The 16,829-nt window shown below is 40.2% G+C and overlaps 1 protein-coding gene across 2 annotated transcripts in view; it reads left to right on the top strand.

Moving 5' to 3' along the window:
• Fshr (follicle stimulating hormone receptor) overlaps positions 1–16,829 on the top strand; it is a 179,514-nt gene that overhangs the window by 112,933 nt on the left and 49,752 nt on the right. For both annotated transcript variants that reach the window (XM_028765153.1, XM_028765154.1), the window contains exon 3: positions 14,471–14,545. In XM_028765153.1, the coding sequence (XP_028620986.1) occupies positions 14,471–14,545 (75 nt within the window). The remainder of the gene's footprint in view (positions 1–14,470; positions 14,546–16,829) is intronic.

Here is a 16,829-nt window from a genome sequence, read left to right as displayed (position 1 = left end):
GTACCCCAATTACCCACTCTCACCTCCCTGCCCCAAATTCTCCAACACTGAGGCATCCAGCCTTCACAGGACCAAGGGCTTTCTCTCCCACCTATGCCCAACAAGGCCATCCTCCCCTACATATATAGCTGAATGTATGTTCCCTCCCTCTGGGCTCCCAGGCTGATGACTTAGACCTTAGGAGCTCTGGTTGGTTGATATTGTTGCTCTCCCCATAGGGCTGCAAACCCATTTAGCTCCTTCAGTTTTCTCTCTAACTTATCCATTGGAAACCCCATGATCAGTTCAATGGCTATCTGTGAGCCTCTGCCTCTGTATATATCAGGCTCTGTCAGACATGTAAGGAGACAGCAATATCAGGCTCCTGTCAACCTGTACTTCCCATGCTCCACTATGTTCCTTGCAGCCTTATTTATAATAGCTAGAAGTTGGAAAGAACCCAAATGTCCTTCAACAGAGGAATGGATACAGAAAATGTGGTACATTTACACAATGGAGTACTACTCATCTTTTAAAAACATTGAATTCATGAACTAGAAAATATCAACCCAATCACAAAAGAACATACATGGTATGCACTCACTGATAAGTGGATATTACCCCAAAAGCTCACAATACCCAAGATACAACTCACAGACCACATGAAGCTCATGAGGAAGGAAGACCAAAATGTGGGTGTTTTGGTCCTTCTTAGGATGAATAACAAAATACTCATGGGAACAAATATGGAGGTAAAGTGTGGGACAAAAACTGAAGGAGGGGTCATCTAGAGACTGCCCCACCTGGGTATCCATCCCATGTGTAGTCATTCTTTGTCTTTTATGAACAAACCACATCCTGGTTGATATGCTTCAGTTAGTAAGAACAGTAAGCAAGAATTCAAAGTATAGAAGCCAAAAGCAAGGGCCTGCCTGGACTCTGGAACTATGAACTAGGACTTTGAAGGATTAGGTCTTTGTTACAGTGTTTGGCAGGTCTTGAGGCCTACATGCTGATTCTATGGTCAGAATGGTGACTCTAGCATGACTTCGGTCAAGCTAGTGTGTGGATGCCTGTTATATTGTCATACGTATTTTATACCTAATCCTGAGTCTACTCCAACTCCTTACATCAATCAAATGGGCACATTATATTTGTCTGAAAACAGTTACACATGATTCCCATAAAATCACTCCTGAGTCAGCACAGACTGTTAAGACCTGGCTGAAGAAAATAGCAAAGAGCCATAATAAGGATAATAAAGGTGGGAAATGGCTGGGGGGGGGGAGACAAGAAATAATGAAAAAGCAATAGAAAGAATTTAAGGTCTTATTAAATATTAAATGACAAAGAGGTCATTAGTGACCCTAGGACTAAGGCTTAAATTGTTCCAGTGGGCCAGTAGATGGGACTGTTAGCTTGGGGTTGGGATTGAGGTGGAAAGACAGTGGAGATAGGGGGATAATCCTGTACCAGACTAGTTGTTAGAACAAATAGTTCACAGAAAAGATGATATAACATGCCATGAGCAGCAGCAGGCATGGGGCCAAGGTGGTCCAAGATGGAAGACTATCCCAATGACATGTGATCCCTCAGCAAAGAGGCTGTACCTAGAGGAGTATGAGGAGGAGCCAGTCTAAGAGGACTTTTACAGGAAAAGATTGAGAGACCTCAAGTCACAGCCCAAGAAGTGCTAAGATTTAGACAAAATGTGGTGGGGAAATGAACATTTGAGAGAACACTCATTACCAAAGACTATGTTTGGAACTTGGCATCCCTCCCTCTCTTCTCCAACTTGTGTTTTATGGACTTTGCACTCTCTATTTTTTTTTTATACAGGTAACTTTTATCCAATTAAACTGCAGATTCTTGGGAGACAAGGGTTCTTCTTTTTACTGTTTTATGTTTTATACTTGCATAAAAATGTAGTAAAAAAGCACTTATCATATGAGTTGCTGCTTGGAACTCTGATTTATCTGTAAAGGGAACACTTGCATGTGAACTTGTATATTGACTTGTCAGAACTCAGGAGACATGGACCAGGGAGGAAGGGATGACATAGAGTTGTTTTATAGGCCTATTGCTCACTCCGCAAACTGCTCTTTTAGAGATTAAAATAACAATAGCAGGATTTTCTGAAGTAGCACATAGATACTGGAATGTGCCCTCTAGTCCATGCTACCCTCTGAGGCTTCAAAGAAAAATAATCCATATTCCCTGTTGATTGTATAAGTTAACTGGGCAGGAAAGAGGAAGTCAGATGACCTCTCTTTGTTTTTCCTTAAAAGATAACACCTACATTCTGAGGCAACTGTAGACTTCAAACACAGAAAAAAAAATGCTTGGTACATAATAAACAATATATATATGATTATGATTTTTCATCCCGTTCTTCCACTCCAGGAAGAAGGGTGAGGAATATATCAATACATGTATGACCATGTTCAAGATAAGATCCCAGTGGGTACAATTAAGCTGAGCCACTGAGAGTGATTATAGCTCTGTGTCCTCTTGGTGTCTCTTCAGAGCAACCTCAGCAAAAACTGGCCATGCCCAAGATAAGGAAAGAATTCTGAAAAGGAAGGACTCTCATAGGCATACTAGGAAGCAAAGGAATTTGCCTGCTGTCATCCAAGGGGTGAGAGAAGCCTTTGGCTCCTAACTCACTCTAAAGGTGGCCTGCTGCACTTAAGCTGATCCTTGATCTAAAGAAACAGCATATTTCTTTGATTATAGCTCCAGGAGGGGTGGCTATCCATGCCAATATATCTTCTTGTCCCAATTGTCCTCCCTATATGTGACCAATAAGACAGATGGCCAGCCTTACTCTAGGAGTCATAACGGAGCTGAGGATTAATACCATAGATTAATACTATAGCCTAATTGAAGGCTGCAAATGACCTATAGAAGGGAATAGGGAATTTCTGAATTTCTCTGTGTAAGACCTCACAAATTCCTAGGACATTTTCCAGCAGCCACTCCCCAGCTCTGTAGTTACCCAGAGCAGCATCTCATGAACTTATTATCCTAGGTGAATTCAGTCTTAAACATCAAAAGGTGAGGAGGCATATATTCCAGTAGGCATAGTAATATTTGAATTTGCTTTCAAAGATTTCCTGCCACACAGATGACTCAGTCCCTTAGGGACCCCTGGAGGTGATTATTATCGACATTCACACACTCTCAGTAGCATTCCAGTGGTAACTGATTAGTCAGATGGAGTGGGTTCAAGTCCTACTCTCATGTTAAAGCCTCTGAATCAACCTTAAGAGATTCTAGATAAGTTATGAACGTGAATTTGAAGAGCTTTACAATTTTTTCTGGAAGATACTTTCATGAGAGTTTTTACTAACATTTTCTAACTTTACACTGCAAAGCACATTTCTAGAACTAGATAAAAATACAGGAAATGGCAGGACATGTGTACTATCATGATTATATGTAGCTGTATTTTCACTAAAATGTCCTCATATATACTACATTACAATTACAGGAGATACTACATAAAGATACTCACATGACAATGCCTCATATAATTTTATAATATAATGCATATTATATAACACTTATACTATACTCTTAGTACGTGTAATATATCATTTCATGTCATGTGTCTTTTCATCGGGAAGCATGCAATATACGTTGTGTTTGTGTATGTGTTTTTTCTAAACTCCTATAGAAATATGCTTTGTAACTAAGTACATGTATATTATATACATGCTTATCTACTGCATTCTTATATGTGGGGTATGTTGTATGTTAGTATGTCTAACTATATACACCATTATATTTCAATACAATCTACTGATCTAGAAACCTATCTAGCAACCTAGATGAGGCTTAGCACATAAATCTAACTGGATTCTAGAAACCTGCTAAGTCTCAGGACCCAAATTATTTATCCCTACATTCTTGTTACCAATCTCAGCAACCAAAACACAGATGCTACTTGGTTAACATTTGCTGTAGAATTAGTACTCCCTGTTTTAACAATCCCACTCTGAGATTCCGCTGAACAAGATGCTTCCCCCCTGTGTTAATACACAATTTGATCCCCTGAGAGAAGATCTATGATCCCCTAGGTTATAGGAGGGACAGATCTATTCTAAATCTATTCTGATGATAGTAAAGAAATGAACTTTTATTCCAAATATTTTTATGTGATTAGCTGCCCTAACATACCCAATCAAGGAAAAGCAAGCTACATAAATGAGAGACAAATCCTCATTGAAGTGATCTGGGAGTAAATTTGAAGAATTCTTATCTGGAAATCATCTCCTATATTTAAAAAAGGAAGTGTTCTTTGTGTGTCTTAGTCCATTTAGTGCTGCTGAAATAGAAGACCTGACATAAATAACAATAAACGTTTTTATCTCACAATTCTGATGACGAGAAAGTCAAACCACCATGGCACCGCCATCTGCTGACTCACAACATGGAAAGGGCAGAAAGGAAACCTAGCATGTGCAGAGGGGACATGACTTGCAGAAAGAGACTGGGGAGCAACTAGCTGCATTGTAATGACCCACTCAGGAAGAAGCTAATCCACTCTTAAAGCTACTAATGAATGCTTTTAAGTAAGCACTAAATCCTTCACACAGGCAATAAGAACCCAGTTCATCATCTCCCTTTAAGTCCCACTTCCTTCCAGTTACATGGAAGGATAAACAGGCTGAGAAATAAATTAGGGAAATGACACACTTCACAATAGTCACAAATAATATAAAATACCTTGGTGTGAATCTAATAAAGCAAGTAAAAGATCTGTATGCACAAGAACTTCAAAACCCTGAAGAAAGAAATCAAAGAAGATCTCAGAAGATGGAAAGATCTCCCATGCTCATGAATTGGCAAGATTAATATAGTAAAAATAGCCATCTTGCCAAAAGCAATCTACAGATTGAATGCAATCCCTATTAAAATCTCAACTGAATTCTTCAAAGAGTTAAAAAGAGAAATTCTCAAATTCATTTGAAATAACAAAAAACCCAGGATAGTGAAAACTATCCTCAACAATAAAAGAAGTTCTGGGGAAATCACCATTCCTGACCTCAAGCTACACTACAGAGCAATAGAGATAAAAACTGCATGGTATTGGTACAGAGACAGGCAGGAAGATCAATGGAATAAAATTGAAGACTCAGAAATGAACCCACATACCTATGGTCACATGATCTTTGACAAAGGAGCTAAAACCATACAGTGAAAAAAAGATAGCATTTTCAATAAATGGTGTTGGTTCAACTGGAGGTCAGAATGTAGAAAAATGCAAATTGATCTATTTTTATCTCCTTGTACAAAACTCAAATCCAAGTGGATCAAGGACCTCCACATAAAACCAGATACACTGAAACTAATACAAGAGAAAATGGGGAAAAGCCTTGAACACATGGGCACAGGGGCAAAGTTCCTGAACAGAACACCAATGACTTATGCTCTAAGATCAAGAATTGACAAATGGGACCTCATAAAACTGCAAGGCTTCTGTAAAGCAAAGGACACTGTTACAAAGTGGCAACCAACAGATTGAGAAAAGATCTTTACCAATCCTACATCTGATAAGACGGCTAATATTCAATGTATACAAAGAACTGAATAAATTAGACTCTAGACAATAAAATAACCTGATGAAAAATGGGGTACAGAGCTAAAAAAAAAAAAAGTATTCTCAACAGAGTAAACTCAAATGGTCGAAAAGCACCTAAAGAAGTGTTCAACATCCTTAGTCATCAGGGAAATACAAATCAAAACAACCCTGAGATTCCATCTCACACCAGTTAGAATGTCTAAGATCAAAAACACAGGTAATAGTAGATGCTGGCAAGGATGTGGAGAATGAGGAACACTCCTCCATTATTGGTGGGATTGTAAGCTGGTACAACCACTCTGGAAATCAGTCTGGTAGTTCCTCAGAAGAACATAGTATTACCTAAGTACCCAGCTATACCACTCCTGGGCATATACCCAAAAGATTCTCCAACATATAAAAGGGGCACATGCTCCACTATGTTCATAGCAGCCTTATTTATAATAGCCAGAAGCTAGAAAGAACTCAGATGTTCTTCAACAGAGGAATGGATTCAAAAAATGTGGTATATTTATGCAATGGAGTACTACTCAGCTATTAAAAACAATGAATTCATGAAATTCTTAGCAAATGGATGGAACTGCAAAATATCATCCTGAGTGAGATAACCCAATCACAAAAGAACACACATGATATGCACTCACTGATAAGTCGATATTAGCCCAAAAGATCACAATACCCAAGATGCAACTCACAGACCACATGAAGCTCAAGAAGGAAGACCAAAGTGTGGGTGCTTTGGTCCTTCTTAGAAGGAGTAACAAAATACTCATGGGAGCAAGTACAGCAACAAAATGTGGAGCAGAGACTGGAGGAGGGACTGTTTGGAAGTGGCCCCACCTAGGGATCCATTCCATGTGCAGTCAATAAATGGAGACACTGTTGTGGATGCCAAGAAGTGCATGCTGACAGGAGCCTGACATAGTCTCCTGAGGGGCTCTCACAGTGCCTGACATAAACAGAGGCAGATACTCATAGCTAACCATTGAACTAATCACATGGTCCCCAATGGAGGAGTTAGAAAGAAGACTGAAGGAACTGAAGGGACTGGCAGCCCCATTAGGAGAGCAACAATACCAACCAACCAGAGCTTTCAGGGTATAAACCACCAGCCTGGGAACACAAAGGGAGAGACCCATGGTTCCACCTGTATAGGGACTTGAGGATGGCCTTGTGGAGGAGGAGAATCTTGGTCCCCGAAAGCCTGATACCCCTTTGGGAATTTGAGAGCAGGCAGGTGGGAATGAGTGGATGGATGGGGGCACACCCTCATAGAAGTAAGGGAGGGGGGATGGAATAACGGGTTTTGGGATTGGGGGAGTGGGGAGAGGGGATTATACTTGAGAGGTAAATAAATAAAATATCCAATTTTAAAAAACAGATAATGGAACTGACAATTGTCATTGAGCAGTTGAGACTTTTTTGTCAACAATTTATTATGGGGATTTCTTATAATCCTCAAGGACAAGGTATTGTGGAAGAGACCCATGGAACTTTAAAGCAATATCTTCATAAAATAAGAAAGGGGAGGTATATCCCCATACACCACAAATTTATTTAAATCATGCTTTTTTTATTTCAATTTTTTTAAAAAATTGCATGCCAAGGACCATTCTGCTGAGTGTCTATGGCACCCTACAACTAGGCATACTTATGCCTAAGTGAAAAGGAAGGATCCACTTACTGGCATATGGCATGATCCCAACCAGGTATCTAATATGGGGAAGAGGACATGTTTGTGTTTTTTCTGCAGGTTGCTGAAGGAACATAGTGGCTGCCAGAATGATTGCTGAGACATGCTGTTGCTGAGACAAAGAGTGATGCTGACCTGTGAGCTTGCTGAGTGCCCTGACAAGGGTGACTGGGATATTTTATTAAACATATGTTCCTGACCCACTTTTGTTTGCCTATATCCTCATTGAGAAGAGCTGCTTTGCCTCAAGTTTTTAGACCTTGTGGGACAGAGAATCAAAAAGAGAAATTATAATGACTTTTGTATTTTTCTGAAAGGGGACGAACTATTAGGACTCAGTCATGTACTGGTCTAGAAATCAATCTAATATTGGAAATAACAGTCTTCATTTGAAAGGTGGGATCTGGACATTTTCAGAGGCATATTTGGAAGTTAGCTGCAGTTCTCTGTGATATTATGATAGCAAGAGATAAAGTTGAGACAGGATCTGGATTTAAAACAAGGATTAATGCATGTGTTAAGGCTCTTATAATTGTCAACCTAAAATTGTTTTTGTCTCTTCTACAGTATTTATTGTAAGTTGCATTGACTATATACTTTATAATTGTGTTAGTGTGTTGAAACCTGGCATGTCTGTTATGGGGGTCTATCAACCAGCTTTTGTCTCTGGATGCTACTGCCATAAATATTAGAGAACCTTGATTTTCTGAAAAAAGCTTGAAAGTGCTAGAAGAAGTGAATTATGCTTTAAGCAGAAGCAAGAAGGTAGTGGGCTGGATCATTCCTGGTGTAACAGCTTTAATTACATTAATTGCTATCACCACTGCTTCTGCAATAGCTTTGACACAAGAAGTTAAGACATCTATTTTTGTTAATCATCTAGCAAAAAAAAAATGTAACTAATTTGTAGAGTATAGAAGAGGATTGATGCTCTATATCCTATTTAAATTATCAGAAGGAGGTTCAGGGTTCAAGAGTTAGGAGCCATCTCAAGTGTCATGACAAATACCATTGGAGTAGTGTTACTTCTAAAATTTACAATGTCATTATAATTAGAAAAAAGTTTAAAGACTGTAGGGTATTTGGCATAATTCTAACACCTCTCTGGATATTTTAAATTTGCATAGTTAGATTATGAATTTAAAGAATGCTGCTCTGTTGAGCTTTGATGCTACAGATAATACTGATAAAATTATCCATGGCTTGAGGTCAGTATTTCCATTTTGGTTAAATCTCAGGAATGGCATATATAGCTTAATCAAGTTAGTCCCTTTTGTCCTGGGAATACTTTTATTCCTACCCATCATGTTAAAGCTTGCCTCTAACTACATCAACAGGTTGGCAGTCAAATTACAAGACTTGAAACTGAAAATGGACCCCCCCAGACAGAGCTATTAATTTAACAGGTTAGCAAGCCAAGGACAGGTATGATTCTGCACAGAGCCTTTTCCAACCTAAGACAGAAGTTTATTGCTTTTGATAATGATATTCCACAACTGGTAAGGAAGACAATCTTGTCAGAACAATCTAAGATGCAATAAAAATGGTGGTGGGGGGGATGTGGAGAGCATTTGGGGCTGCCTGGCAGGAATCTGACCTTGGCCAAGGACAAGGAAATGGGCTGTTTGGAAGGAATCTGACATTAGGCTGTAACAAAGAAGTAATTACAGGCAGAAATCTATATCCTAGGCTAGAACAAAGAAGTAATTATAGGCAGAAATCTAAATCTTAAGCTAGAACAAAGAAGTAGGCTTCAGGCATGAAAATGACTTTGGGCTAGGACAGGAAAGTAAGCTCAGATATTTTGGTCATCCTGATAAGCCCTTAGAAATAGTGATCACAGGAGTGATCACAGGACTCTGTTTATTGTTGTGTGTGTTCTTTGACTATCTGAGTTTATTGTCTTGCTTGTTCCTTGACTATTTGCATCCATTGTATTGCTAGTTCCTCAACCTAGAACTGACCTTAATACTTGCATATAATTTAAATGGTATAAAAGCAAAAAAGGAGGAGGGAGGGCTTAAAGGATTAATGTGGCGGGAGGGAATGGGGAAAAGGGATAACATCTGAAATGTAAATAAGTAAAATATCAAATTAAAAAAAATGAAAGACCTAAATAGAGAGCCTCATGCTCTATACTTCTGAAAGCTTAGGTGGTGGTGCTGGTGTCAAGACTGCAGTGTTCTTCAAAGCAAGACTGGCAACACCTACTGGGTTTCCCCCTGACATTCATACAGTAGGGATAGAAAGCATGATAGGATAATCCAATTATAATAACTCAAGGTATAAAGATTTTCAAAAATCTGTATCACCCCTCCAAAAATATTTGTAAACTATTTCAGCTTGCCTGGTGCTTAAAATCTCATCCGACTTTCTATAGTTGGAGCAATCCCACACTACTGTTGTGCAACTGCTTTGTTATTATTATTTCATTCTATAATCTCCCAGTCTGATCTGACTGAGTTTCTAGAAGCTATCTTATTCATCTGCCTCTATATTACAGCACCTAGTGTTGATTCAGTATACATTTATCACTCAGTATATGACTAGTGGGTAATGAAAAGAGAGAAGACTGAAGTGTTTGGTTTTATGCATGGCATCTGGTGAACTATAGCAGAGGGGAGATCTGTTCAAGGTTTTCCATTGTACCTTTGTTAGTTGGCACCTTGATCAAACCTAGCAAATGACTGTAAGTCTTATCTGTAGTTTAAGCCTTTGTCTCAGATTTTGTTTTGTTGGTGGTGTTGTTTTACTAATCCACAAAATACAAGAAGAACTTGATTGTGTTTGTCTTGTTCTAAAGCATCAGGATACCTTTGTCTATACTTACTATTGTCATAGATGCTATATTTATACAATGAAGTTCTTGAATTGACAGAATAGCCATAGCTGGAAAAAAAAAAGTCTGGTGACCATAGAAGATTAGAAATCATTTCACTGGGAATTAAGTCAGATGACATTAAAGGTTCTGTCTATGCACAAAACCCATGATGTATAAAGAAAGGGGAAGTATGCTTGCATGTCGCATGGGTGTGGGAGAGGCAGGACAAGTTCTACAGAGGAGATTTCAGAACGCACTGCATTCCTCAGATGTCTTTTCTTCTCTCCAAGAGAGTGGTGTTCATGGTTAGTACTTTTAAAGGAAAAAGAGGTTTCAATGTTCCTAGTATAAGCTTTTTTTTAAAAGACTTATTCAATTTTTTATTTATATTACTCTTAATTTTGTATATCCCTGTGTGTCTGTAGTTAAATAAGAGCATAAGATTACAAGTCTTGCATAGTAGACTTGTAATAATGTAGTAAACCCCCAAGAACTGGAGTAACAGGAAGGTGTGTGCTTTCTGGAATGGGTGCTGGGAATCAAACTCAGGTCCTCTGCAAGAGCAGCAAGTGCTCTTAGCCACTTGGTCATTCCCAACTTCCTACTAAACAGAATGCAAGGGAGTAACTGAGAATTTGAATGTAGTTAGAGATCCAGCATAAATATATAACCTATCATAGAATGATGCTAGTGTATCTATGGCCATGTGTATTAAGTCTTACCTGATCTTGGATTGAGCCTGGTTATTACTTGAATATTACAATGTAATGAACATTCCCACTATTACAGCGTATATAAATTTACCAAAAGCTAACACTATTCATTTTGAGATGAGTTACCACAGGTTTACAGAATAACTAAATGCCTGTGAGAAGGGGTAAAAGCCTCACTAATGCTGCAGCTGTATGAGCTGGAGAAAAGGAGACAATATAAAATCAAATGCTCAGTGATATGGTTTAAATGTGGTTCTACTGTCTCAAAGTACATGTGCTGGAAATTTACTTCCTGTGACACTCATGGTAAGAGATGATGGAACTGGAGAGAGGCAGGGCTTAGTGATCCTTATGATAAAATCTGATGTAACTGGAGAGAGATGGAGCTTTCTTGCCTCCAAAAATTAACCTTCTGCAGAGCTGTGCTTGTGGAAGCCATGACCTGGAAAAGAATTAGCAAATTATCTCACCTACCTCCTCGTTTTACAGTGGAGAATCCAAGGATCTGAGTGTCACATGACCTGAAGAAGCAGAAGAAAGTGAGCAAGACCTGCTGATGGTCACAGATGGTTCTACATATGGAACCAAAATGACAAATTGGAAAGAATGTCTGCATGTCTCATAAACAGTAAAGATAGAATAAATTATCACAGAAATAACTGGGAGAGAAGGGAGTTAAACTGGAAGGGGACTTAGGAATTTCTTAATCTCTCTATTATTGCACTCTGTCCTCTTTGCCCAACCCCATCTGGCTAGAGACACACTCGCCAGTCCCAATACTCTCTGGTCTCTAAAGTTGACACTAAGACATAGGATCTACTTACTGAAATTAAGTCAGGAGTGTCTCTTAGCCAGATTATGCTAATAATCTCCAGAGTATGTTTTAAACAACATTAAAAATACCCAGACATGAGTTTGGTTAAGTAGACAAGTTCTGAAATTAGAATATCAGCAAAAGCATGATATTCAGCTGGTTGTAAAGCTGGAAACGATGTCAAAGGACAGGGTCTCATGGATCTCATTTAGATTTCAACTCTGCGCCTTATCTACTCCTTCCCTTCTTGCAGCTCTTTCACTCAGTCCTTTACAAGTTCAAATGCATACCTTCTGAGCTATTGTTAAGTAAGAGTTTTTCACTTACAAACCCTCATTCATCAGCTTGTGACAAATGACGCTGGCACCCTAGGTCTACAAATACCTGAAGTCTCCATCCCTCTCTGAGACAGCTACTTCACTACCTTCAGCCAACTGCTCCAGTCTCTACCCTACAGATGTTCTCTGGAGCCATTTTAGAATTCTTCCTCTCAGTCCCAGGCCAGGCCAGCAGACAGCACTTCTACCTCAGCTTATTTGAATGCATGCTGTCTGTAGAGTTTCCTGAAACAGGCAACTGAAACATTAAAGCTGTATGAGTCTTCCCAGGTGGCCTAATACGAGCTCGCTTATTCTGGGAGACACTTCATAAACATTAAGCAAACCTTTCTCCTCACAGGCTGTGGCTTCTTCATGGCAGACTTCATTCTCTATAGCCTTCAGATTTCTCCAGAAGGAAGAAAACATAGGGTGTGAACCATAGGGTTTAATGCCAAGCTGTCATTAGTACCAAAGGCAAGCTTTATCGCTAGAATGGATGGGGGATAGGTTTTAATATACATCGGTTTTTAAAATAATTGATTACAAAAATAAAACCATATCCATGTCATCACACATAACAACCAATTCAAAAACATCAGAGACCTGAATGGAAGACCAAAAACTTAGGAACTGCTACAGTAAAACATAGAGATATAGGATTCCAATAGCATAAGAACCATCCCCAAAACTGACCCCCCAAAAGAATTTCCATAAAATTAATAAAATCCTTCACAACAAAAGAAACAATAGCCAGAGTAAAGAGATACTTGTAGACTGGGAGAAAATCTTTGCTACCTGTCCATCTGATATGAGTTTAATATGTAGAATCTATAAAGAACTAAAAAGAAACAACAGAAAGAAACCTCCAGGCAATGAATGGACTAATCAACCAGATAGTTCTCAAAGAAAAAAATACAAATGATTAATATTTTTAAGTATTCAAAAGTCTTAAACTGTCATGGAAATTTAATATTCCATCTCACTCCAGTCAGAATGATTACTCTCAAAGAACAATTAACAAATGCTGACAAGTATGTGGAAGACACGGAAACCTTATACATCATTAGGGATCATGTAAAATGGTGCCATCATATGGAAATTGGTATTTAGGTTTCTCAAAATAATTAAAAGTAGAACCACAGTAAAAATGAAAACCCAGTATGATCCAGTGATAGCACTCATTCCTGGAGTACACCTGAAGGATCCTAAGTCAGCACTCAAGAGATAAAAGTAGAACCACAGTAAAAATGAAAACACAGTATGATCCAGTGATAGCACTCATTCCTGGAGTACACCTGAAGAATCCTAAGTCAGCACTCAAGAGAAACAGACATATGTCCACATTCATTGTTGCAGTATCATAACAGCCAAGGTCAAGAACCAGCTGAGAGTCCAGCAACAGACAGACAAATAAAGATAATGTAGTAAATATACTCAATGGAATTTTACTAGGTTGTAACAAAAAGTGAAATTATAGAATTCACCAGAAAATAGAGGAACTGAAGTTCATTGCATCTAATGAAATAAACCAGACTCAGAAAAAATGGAATCATATACTTTCTCTCATGTGTAATATATAGGTTAAATTTATGTGTGTACATTCCTCTGTGTGTGTGTGTGTGTGTGTGTGTGTGTGTGTGTGTGTGTTTGTAGAACATGAAAGGACCAATGGGACCATGAGAGGAGAGATGTCTACAAGGAGCAGGAATGAGGAAAAGGTGAGAGTATTGGAATATACGTGCCATGAAAACAGAGTGTGGTCTGACTCGGCAGAGGAAGAAGACCTCTGAGAAAGTGGGATCTAATGTTACAAATACCTCAAGCTGACATTTTGAAAATACCATTTTTTTCTAACAAAAAAAATTAAAATAATTTTAAGAAAGGGAGCAAGAATGACCAGGGTGGATCCCTAGAGAGGGAAGAAAGAGCAAGAATGAACATTTACACTCTTAAACACCACAGGTAGTTAGTTTAACAGTGACCATGGCTCCAGAGTCAAGAACAGGTTCAATGAACCACAACCCATGGGCCAAATTCAGCCCCATTTAAAAAAAAGTAAAGTTTTGTTGACAAACAATTCATTTCCTATGGTTTCATTGGAACTTCACTGTTTGTAGTAGTTTCAACACAGATCAATAAATAACCCACAAAGAAAATAAATAAATAAATAAATAAATATTCACAAAACCAATAGATAGGTACTATCTAGACCAGAGAAAGTTCTCTGACCCTTAAGAAACTTAGTTTGATTTCATCAGTATATTTCTCTAAATACCTTTAAGTAAGTCTCTCTCCAGCTTTGGTTTTTACAGCTAAAGAACATCTAATCTCTAAATGAACCACTACCCTGGATTTATTATCTCACTGTTCTGTAAACATTAGCTTCAAGTGTATTAGTTTAGACTTATTGCTACAGTTGACTTGAGGTAATGAAAGTAGTTTTGTGTCTTATGAATACTCCTAAGAACAAGATTCTAATTGAGTTCTTTATAAGGTTTATGAGGAAAAGTGATCTAACCTGAATTATCTTTCTTCTGCTGCAGAGAGATCTCTCAGAATGATGTCTTGGAAGTAATAGAGGCAGATGTGTTCTCCAACCTACCCAAGTTGCATGAAATGTAAGCAACATGCCAGTGTGTGTGTGTGTGTGTGTATGTGTTTGTGTGTGTGTACACGTTGCGCGCGCACGCGCACACGCACTCACATACTCATGTGCTCCTGTAGCAGAGGACCATGAATATTAAGACGAGCCTTGAAGTTTGTTAAATTCCTGGGACGCTCTGCTCTGACTCTTCTGTTATCAGATCCATACATCATCACTATAGAGATAGCAGCAGCACCCTAAAAGGGACCCTCATTTGTCTCTGGCTAGAGATCCAGGTACCAGCCTCAAGAGTAGCTTGGTTCTGTTTGCTGACTCTCTCAGTTGGTTTTCTTCATGTTCTATGTCACAGGCTCTAGAACTCCTATCCTGTGACTGTGGGGAAACTCTTTTATCCTGTCATTTCACTTAATGTTACATCACAAAAGCCAAAATGAGTTTCACTCAATGGAGTGGAATCTGGATACTGCTTCTGCATATACACAGCATGAGAGCTCAATTAAAACATGTGACCAATCTCTTCCTTTAAGAAGATGGCTGCGGTGAGAAGAGCGGCTCGAAAAGCCGGGCAGACTCTGGCTTTCTGGGGCTGCAACCCACCTCAGTGGATCCCGCTCAGAGGCAGCGGCTGCAGGGTCCCAGAAACAAGAAGTGCGGCTGGAGGAGGCCCGCTGAGGAGCCCCTTGGGATAGAGGTAGACCAATTCCTGGAAGACATACGGCTACAACAGCGCACAACCGGTGGCTTGTTGGCAGAGGCCCCAAACGAAAAGCTCTTCTTCGTGGACACTGGATTCAAGAGAAAAGATCCAAGCAAGAAGAGGACCTGGGTCCAGAAGTCACAGCATCTTCAGAAACCCCTACGGGTTGATCTTGCCCTTGAGAATCATTCTAAGATCCCCGCTCCCAAAGACATCCTCGCACACCAGATCCCCAATGTCAAGAAGCTCAGGCAAAAGGAGGAGCTATGGGAGAAACTGGCAAAGCAGGGTGAGCTGCCCAGGGATGTGCGCAAGGCCCAGGCCCGGCTTCTTAGCCCTCCTGCACCAAAGGCTAAACCTGGGCCCCAGGACATCATTGAGCGGCCCTTCTATGACCTCTGGAACCCAGACAACCCTATGTACAAGCCTTTGATTGGTCAGGATACATTCTTTCTGGAACAGACCAAGAAGAAAGGTGTGAGGCGGCCACCACGCCTTCCCAGCTGCCTGCAGTGGAGGTGATTCCTGCGGGAGCCTCCTACAACCCAACCTTTGAAGACCACCAGGCCCTGCTTCGAGAGGCCCATGAGGTGGAGCTGCAGCGTGAGAAAGAGGCAGGAAAGCTGGAGCGACAGCTGGCCCTGCCCACCTCAGAGCAAGCCGCCACCCAGGAGTCCGTGTTCTGGGAGATGTGTGAGGGCCTGCTGGAGGAGTCTGACGGTGAGGGTGAGGATTAGCCGGGCTGTGCTGGGCAGCCAGAGGCTGATGATGGGGCCACCGAGATCCCACCCACCAGTGCTGCTGGTCCTGAGAAGAAAGATGGAGAAGAAAACAGAGCAGCAGCGGCGGCGGGAGAAGACCGCTTGCAAACTGCGGCTGCAGCAGACTGGACTGAGGGCAGCCCGGCTTCAGCACCAAGAACTCTTCAGGCTCTGTGGGATCAAGGCCCAGGTGGCCCGGAGGTTGGCGTTCTGGCACGCCGGAGGGAGCAGCGGCGCATACGTCTACTGGTAGAAGCTGACAAGCCCCGAAGGCTGGGACGGCTCAAGTACCAGGCCCCTGACATTGATGTGCAGCTCAGCTCTGAGCTGGCTGGCTCACTCAGGACACTGAAGCCGGAAGGTAACATTCTCCGAGACAGGTTCAAGAGTTTCCAGAAGAGAAATATGATTGAGCCCCGGGAACGAACCAAGTTCAAGCGCAAATACAAAGTGAAGCTGGTGGAGAAACGGGCCTTCCATGAGATTCAGTTGTAGCTGTGCAGATGTCGGAGCCCTGCCCGTCAATAAAGTGCTGTGACCAACAACAACAACAACAAAAAATGTGACCATCTAAGACCTCATTTTCTCATCTGCAAAACTAGAGTGAAATACACACTCATAGAATTGCTATGATGAATAAAATACAAAATAAACACCAGTTAAATTTAGTATCAAGCAGCGCAAACCAATTACACTGAAATGGTCCTTGGTTGTTCTACTAGTGCAGTAGACAGACTTACACTCTCTTGTTGACATTGCAGTTGTGTATGTGTGCAATACATAGATCTAATTCTGTTTCACACCTTTCTCTAATTACCAGAAGGCAGTTTAAACATTAA

The sequence above is a fragment of the Grammomys surdaster genome, unplaced genomic scaffold (assembly GCF_004785775.1).
Source record: "Grammomys surdaster isolate TR1022 unplaced genomic scaffold, NIH_TR_1.0 149, whole genome shotgun sequence".
Taxonomy (NCBI): domain Eukaryota; kingdom Metazoa; phylum Chordata; class Mammalia; order Rodentia; family Muridae; genus Grammomys; species Grammomys surdaster.
This window is presented reverse-complemented; position numbering and strand designations above follow the sequence as displayed.